Source organism: Humulus lupulus, chromosome 6 (assembly GCF_963169125.1).
Source record: "Humulus lupulus chromosome 6, drHumLupu1.1, whole genome shotgun sequence".
In the NCBI taxonomy this organism is placed as follows: Eukaryota; Viridiplantae; Streptophyta; class Magnoliopsida; order Rosales; family Cannabaceae; genus Humulus; species Humulus lupulus.
In genome coordinates, this window is record NC_084798.1 from 30,403,628 (window position 1) to 30,411,952 (window position 8,325).

The window sequence follows — 8,325 nt, forward strand, 5'->3', positions numbered from 1 at the left end:
AAAAGTTTTTACTTTTTGTTAATAAAAATAAAAAACAGAAAATTTGTTTAGTAACTCGTGTTTTGATTTTAAAAGAAAGAGAGGAACCATCACATGAGGTTAAAAAAAACGAAACCCAATTAAAAAAAATTAAAAGCTCAAAAATTATGTTTTCAAAATTTAATAAATTTTAATTAAAATTTTTGAAAAATAAAAGTTGAATTACCGAACATTTTTTTTTACTTTATTGTCAGATTTTTAATTATTTAATAAGCTTATAAAATAATTACCGAACATGACCTTTATAATAGACTATATGATTGTCAAAATAAACTAGAGATAAACTTTAACTTTATTCTACTCAATTTGTTGATAAGATTTTATTAAATTCCAAAAATACGAACCCTATTTAAATTATATTAATTATTTATTTAAAATTAAATTAACTAGAAATAAAAAATTTAATTTAAATGCACAAAGCTCATTCAATTATAATTCAATTATAAAGTATTTTGGGGGTTTAAAAAAAAATCAAAAGTTTGACTAAAATTTGCTTAAATTTTATTTCTGATTCGATTTAGTAATAAAAAATTTAAAACACGGGATGCATAGTATTTAGCTAACATTTAATGATACAAAATACTATAAAAACGACATAAATTTTTAATGATTAAATATTACTTTCAATCACAATAAAATATTATTTGTAATAAATAAAAAAGCATTTATTAAAAATTAGTCACTAATATAGCATCTCCATTATAAAAGTGGTGAATTGTTATATTTTAGCACATCTTAAAATAAATATAGCTACAAAGGTGTTGCAAAAGATGTGTCAAATTTGTCATATAATAAATGTTACTTTTTTATTACATTCTAGCCACTAATTAATGTGTCTTTTATATATATTAATTGAAAGTTTTTTTTTATTATTTATTTATTTTTAATTAATAAAACTTAAATAATTTTGTTGACTTTTTGAGTTAATTTGTACCTTATGTATTAGAACATAATTGTAAAAATTAGGCCAAAATATAACAATTGCTTTTTTTTTTTTAGTAAAATATACACCTTGGAGATGGTCTAATATATAATTTAGTTACAAATTGTTTATAGAAAATAATAAATTTTGTTGTGACAAAAAATTATATTGTTTTATTTAAAAAATTTAGCAAAGAACTTTTTTACAATGACATATTTATAATAATACTTTTTTTAGTCATAAAATGTTCACTGCTTTTATTTTGTGAGTAAAAGTTAAAACTTTATTAAAAATTGAGAAGAGATGCCATAAACCATCCTACTTATTACATCTTGGTTTTGGACCAGTAATGAAAGCACAGTCACCGACAGGGCGACAAATATCAATGATAAGATTTCTAAGAACGTATTATACACAAAAAAAAAAAAAAAGAATTGAATTAATTTCATTAAATTGGAAAATTACATAGGCCTATCTCTTACTGACAATCAATCACATATATAATGTGAAGTCTAACACAAGATGACACAAGAACTTACTACAAACTTTGACAAACTAAATAAGAAGAAAAAAAAGCTTTACAAGTCTTATAGCTAGTTAAAAGCAGCCTTACATGATAATTTAGAACTATTCCCTTACTCTAGTTTAAAACCCCCCAAAAATAAAGAAAAACAGCTCAAAAAAAAAAAATTCTTAGCTGTCCAATACATCATACAACACACTATACAAAACACGGCCGATCGAGGGTTTTTCATTGTGTTAATTCCAACCCTATATACCCTATCGATCTTTCTTGAAATAATATATATTACTCTACTTTTAGTTCATGCATATAAACAAAAGGTGAAAAAGGCTGCCGATTTCGGCTATAGCTCCTTTCTCCTACACACAAATATCATATAACATAGTCAACTCTTCTCCTTGCCGTTGGTTTCAAATCCATGCATCTTCTCTATTCTCTTCTCTTGATCGTCCATGCATTAAATATATTACAAATCATCATCTCCTTTTGCCCATAACACCTACCATTGCTTTATACCATCATCATCTTTTGGGGGCCTGGACTACTTCTACTACCTTTCCTTTGGCATATAAATTGCACTAAGCTCGATCAGATGGATACAAGGACAACAACAACAACAACAAGCTCAACAAGCAACAAATATAGCAATAACGCGGGCAGCGCAGGTCCCCGGCCGCCACCGCCTACGACGGTACCGATACGTTACGAGTTCCCACCACCACCATCATCATCTTGTTCCGATTCAAAACAACCTGCGCATAGTGAGTGTGAGGAGGGACAGTCGAGTTTTTTCAGGGAACTATTGACAGAAATGTGCTCATTGTTTAGAAGGGAACCGCAAATGAACGGGTTGCGGTATGATCAGTCTCTCAATACTAAGCCATCGTCGTTCGATAGAAGTGTTAGGCCGAATAAGAGGGCGCTTCTGTGCGGCGTTACGTACAGTCATAAGCGCAAATTCATGCTCAAAGGAACTGTCAATGATGTTAAGGACATGAGAGACTTGTTGATTAATCAGTACCATTATCATCCTCAAAATATTCGAGTCCTCACAGGTACGTCATCTTATCATTATTGTGTAGAGTTTTATGAAAATGTGTATAAATAATTGGTGAATATAGAGTTTTAATTTCATCTTATAATAATTTAAATAATTTTTTTCTATAATTATTTGTAAAATAATTATATGTGTATTTATTAGATTATGGTGTCACACATAAAATAAGTGTAAAAATGCTAAACTATTAATAAGAATATGTGCAACTCTACTAATTACCAATTAATTTGTAGATAGAGTCTCATAAATTTTATCAGTAACAAAGTAGGGATTGTGTAGAGAAATTTCTTACAAATAATTATCAAATGAATGGTACTAATTAATTTGAAGATATTGTTGATTTGAGTAATGAAACGTCCTTAAGGTACTCAATATTATATAATATTATTATAAAGTCTAAAATCACATATTCGCATTATGTCGTGTGCTCCATATAGCAATTGTTAAAATTCTGACAGAAACTTGAACTGTATAATTTGGGTAAGTTGAGAATATAGCTTTTGAATGGTACTTTAAGGTAGCTTAGCTTATCCCTCAAGGATGTTTAATAGGCGCATCTGATCTATATAAAAAGATTCCGACTTTAACAAAATATTTAGTATAGCTCTTATCTTACTTTCAAGTAAATAAGTAAATGTAACCATTTCTTTTTTGGTGGTTTAGTATATATACAAATTTTTTTTCAAATATTTTAGAATAGGAACCAATTATAATCTCGATATAGGATAACATAGTACGATAAATGAATATATATATAGATTCTTTTTGAGCAATTGATAAATATTAAGCAAAAAGCCGAAAACTTTTTCGATATTCGTTCTCCATTTATACATACTTTATATATTCTCCACACTTTTTTATCACATAGTTGTCTACTTTTTATTCTTTTGGTTAATGGTAATTAGGATAAAATTATTAGTTGATTTATTACTTACAATTTATGTTATCATGTTTTTCTAATACGCTAGGCACGAATTTTGTTTAACTGTTATAAAGTATTCGTAACCTATAGAAAAAGCAGTGGTCTATTTATTAGTTACTTTTTGTTAAAGATGTAATGGACTACTATTAAAATTAATAGTTTATTTGAAATGGCTAGATATAGTACCATCTCTTTTATCGAAATGCATACTAGGTATATTATATTTTCAATAATGTTTATTTAGTGTCCAGAAATTTAAAATCGTACATATTTGGTACTTTGTACTTAAATTTTATCAATATGACATTGCTGTTATTAATTATATGAGTTTCAAACTCAAATTTAATTTTATATAATTGATGACAGTTTGATCATATTGATAAAATTTTACTGTTCAAATTTGAGTTTAGGATACGTAATATATACGATTTTAAGTTATAAGGTATCAAATGAGAATTATTGAAAAAAATAAGATACCAAGTCTGTATTTCAACCAAACAGATAGGTATCAAATTGTTATGTCCCCATATAAAATATAAAATATATATTTTATGTATTAATAGAAATTGTTGTTTAAGAATCAATGCTCCTATCACTACCTAAAGGTCTATATTTTGAGTCAGAATATATACATTGTTAGACTAAAAGTAAATTAGTCATTACTAGAATAATCTTATACAATCGTATATTTTTTAATATATTTTATCAGAAAAAATATAGTTTTCTATGATTAGATATATATAGTGGCTATTATTAAAATTTATAATTAGATGGATATATAGTATAGTTTTATTGCTAGATATTCTTATTTGATAAAGAAAATAAAAGTTCAAAGCATATGCATTCTTATTAGATTCTGGGGCGGGCTCATTCACTTAATAAATTAGACAAAAATCTAAGACCTCTAATTTTTAATTTATGTATAAGAAAAAAGATCTCAATTTTTTTTTCCTCCAAGGCCTCAAAATATTAATATAGCTAAGGCTTAGAAAATGTTAAGCCGGCCCAGATTCTCTTGGCAACTAACATAAGAAAGTTTTCCATATAAAAAAAAAAACATGCAAAATGGGACAGAAAACTTGAATAACTATTAACATATCTAAAAAATTATTATATATTAAGCATATTAATCAAACCATGGATATTTACATGCATATATATAAATGCAGAATCGGAGAAAGAAAAAGAATATCAGCCAACGAAGAAGAACATCGAATACTGGTTAAAATGGTTGGTTAAGGAGTGCCAGCGCGGAGACTCGTTAGTGTTCTACTTCTCAGGACATGGTTTACGACAGCCAGATTTCAAAGACGACGAAATTGATGGGTTCGATGAGACTATTTGCCCAGTTGATTTTATGGAGGAAGGCATGATCTTCGACAATGATATCAACACCATGATTGTTAGGCCTCTCCCCACTGATGTCAAGCTCCATGCCATTGTTGATGCTTGTCATAGTGGAACTATTCTCGATCTACAATATGTCTATGATATAAAACAGTAAGTCTTAATTATATATATATTGCTTTATTATTTGTTGATCGCTATAAAAAAATATATCTTACTTTTATTCTATCACTATAGCTGTAAAAAAAAGTATGTGGTAAAAGTATTAGCCACAAAAAAGAAGGTTTTTATTGTTACACTTTATTACTAATTTTTTAAAAGAATAAAAATACATAAATCTCTTATTTTGGTGCAATGATTCTTATTTAGACTAATAAAAAAGTGACATGTGAATATTTTACGGATGGTTAATTTTTGTACCAAAATTTTAATTAAGGAGTTATTAGTGTCATAAAAAAGATCGATTTGATCAAGTATTAAATTATAACAATTGAAAAAACTTATTTATTTTTGCCGCTAATATTCTATCATAAAAAATGACAATTTGTTATAGCTAAATATGATATTAGCCGCAACGTATTTTATTAATATATACTATAAGATTGTGACTAAAATTATATTAGGGCCTAAATATATCTTTTCAATAAAAAATAATATTTTTTTAGTATAAAGTGATATTTAATGACAAAACATTCATATTGTGAGTGAAAACTTGTCAATAACGATTTTTTTTAAGTATTAATATATATTGTAACTTTTTAAGACTTAACTTATTGTGAATGATGACGTGTAGAAGGAGATGGGATGATCACAGTCCTCCATCAGGAGCATTGAAATGTACAAGTGGTGGATGGGCTGTTTGCCTTAGTGCCTGTGAAGATCATCAATTGGCTGCTGATACTACTGTAAGGGATTCTTAATTTATCGTCAATATCAGTTGTTGATAAGAATATTGAACTAGAAATATGGCTTATGATATCATAATAAGAATCATAGGGTTACATTGAAAAATCAATTGATTATTACTGAAATTACTTGCATTTTTATTAATGAGTCGTATTCTTACGTTTCATTCCATGTTGGATACTATACTCTAATAAAAAAAATTATTAATTTCCTTTTATTGATCATGAGTGTGTAAGAATTATGTACTTATAATATTTGCAGGCTTTCACAGGGAAGACGATGAATGGTGCAACAACATTCGTGTTGATTGATATACTTAAGAAAAGTCATAAGAACATAACATATGGGGAACTATTGGGTTCTTTGTCTGATGTCTTCGAGCGAAGTGCAGCTGACCAAGTTAAATGCTTCAATTCCAGACGAATAGCAAGACTATTCGGCAATAAAATTAATCAGGTTTGTTATATTTTTTATTATTATGATTAGTTGATTAATTAGGTATTTCACTTGTAATTAATTTTTTTTTTTACTATATACTCCATTGCTCAATCAAATAACTACTGATCGATACATTAGAAGCTTAAGGCGCACAAATTAAATATGGTTGGACTCAAATTTTAATTACAGATATCACAATATATTAGAAGCAATACTACTAAGTTTATTGTTATCAGGGTTTGGTATTTAATATTATCTAATAAATTGCTCTGTGTAAATAATTTATTTATATTTCTATATTTATATATATATGTAAGAAGTTGAAACAGAGTCTATAATTTATATTGCAGAAGCCTTTGCTATCATCTTCACAAAGGTTTGACATTTACAAAACAACATTTTCCCTTTAATGGATGAGTGTGGTGGATTTCTACAAAAGGCGTGAAGGCATATAGTACTCTAAGGTATAAGTATAATTAACACTATTATAATACTGTTTTTTTTTTTTTTTACTATAGTTTTTGTACCAATCTCCTAAGTGGGACTTGCAAGAAAGATCCAATAAGGTATTATATTGAGAAAATAACAGTACAAAATGGTATGTACTTTGAGTTTCGTCTACTTAAATATTGTGTTTATACACATTTTGGTTTATGTAACTCTGATGTGTACTTATAATTGAAATAATAATAATATTTGTACTACGTTTGTGGTATTTTGGTTTCTTTCTTTATGTACGTATATATTCATATAATTGAAATAATAGTATTATATATATATATATATATATATATTATCAACAAGCTCGGTTTGTAAGCGTTTGTGCGGTATCAAATTTTAGTATTTATATGAACGTACAGTACAGATAAAGTCGAAATCATAGAAATTGAAAAATTAATTTCGACAAAGAACTGTCTTGATAAAATTAGTCCAATTTTATTTGGACAAAGAAAATTAAAAAAAGCTTCAAACCTATACAAGTTAAAACTAAACAAATGGACAAACTATAAAAAAAGGTGTTGACGCAGTTTTTCGTCAACTTAAAATGTAGAGCACGTAAACAGTAAAAACTATGACAAAGAAGAATAATACAGTAAAACAATGAGAGTTTTTTACGTGGTTCAGCAGTTAACTCTGCCTAGTCCACTAGTCTTTTTTATTAGGACTTAGGAAATTTCTGAAAATTCTTCAGGGATGAATTCTCTAGAGATTCTCTCAAGATCACAAAATTTCGGTCATTTACAAAGGTACATGAGATCTCTATTTATAGAGGAGATCTCAGAATCTAATCCCACACGTTTCGGGAAGTTATTCTGTAAATTAATAAATTTAATTACTTTAAAGTTTGTAACTCCTATATACAAGGAAACGTCCCCTGAAGACCAGGGGGCGTATAACCGACTAGTTAATATCCATTTATTGTAGGGAAGTTACAACAATAAATCTCTTGAATGCATGGACTGCGTCTCCTCAGGTGACTCACTAAGCCGTTCAAGGTCAGCAATCAGCATCACGCCAGTCTAGGTCTCTGAGTAAATTACGAGTTGTATTTCTTTCCCCAAGACCAGCTCGGAGTGGGTAAATACCACCGAGGCCGCCTTATTTCAGGCTCACATCCATGCCAAGCTCGGGCCACTTGATCCGAGGCTACCCGACAATGGATATACTCCGATGTTCCGTCTTTCGAGCTTATAAGGACTTCGAGACTACCTATCTTTGAGGTTGTCACCTGCTTCGAGGGTTTGGTGTCTAGATTACGGATATGTATTTTAGCTATCGCGAGCTCACACCTGACGAATCCAGCTTTCAAGGTCACAACCTCAGGTCTCGAAATCTGGGTGTAACAAAAGTTATCTATGTAAGAAAATCTAGGGGTTTTGATTTCACCCAATCAAATTTATCTTTTAATTAATTAATTATCCGATTATTTTCTAATCAATTTACAAGTCATGTAGCCCTAACCATTGTTACTCCCTCTCTCAAGTGTAAATTTTTTCTTGATATATATATATATATTTAAATCAATCATAAAGATTTAAGTATGAATATTATTTATGAAAGGCTTCATAAAAAATATGGGATCTCTTGAACTCGTCACAAATCTTAGGTTTTATAATCCTATATGGTCGTATTTAAAATTTCATTTCTTAAGGCAGAGGTAGTATATAGGA

The 8,325-nt window shown here is 28.4% G+C and overlaps 1 protein-coding gene across 1 annotated transcript; it reads left to right on the forward strand.

Annotated features, from left to right (window-relative positions):
- Positions 1 to 1,548: 1,548 nt before the first annotated feature.
- Positions 1,549 to 6,869, forward strand: LOC133781991 (metacaspase-1-like). The gene is made up of 5 exons (XM_062221117.1): positions 1,549 to 2,539; positions 4,633 to 4,963; positions 5,604 to 5,715; positions 5,978 to 6,172; positions 6,505 to 6,869. The coding sequence occupies exons 1-5, from the start codon at positions 2,077 to 2,079 to the stop codon at positions 6,562 to 6,564; spliced, it is 1,161 nt and encodes a 386-aa protein (XP_062077101.1). The 5' UTR covers positions 1,549 to 2,076; the 3' UTR covers positions 6,565 to 6,869.
- Positions 6,870 to 8,325: the final 1,456 nt, after the last annotated feature.

Bases quoted from the DNA above. Each gene is read 5' to 3' on its own strand.
- LOC133781991 (XM_062221117.1), top strand. From the start codon at position 2,077: ATGGATACAAGGACAACAACAACAACAACAAGCTCAACAAGCAACAAA. The intron at 2,540-4,632 runs GTACGTCATCTT...ATATAAATGCAG, and splicing joins AAATATTCGAGTCCTCACAG to AATCGGAGAAAGAAAAAGAA. The intron at 4,964-5,603 runs GTAAGTCTTAAT...GATGACGTGTAG, and splicing joins TATGTCTATGATATAAAACA to AAGGAGATGGGATGATCACA.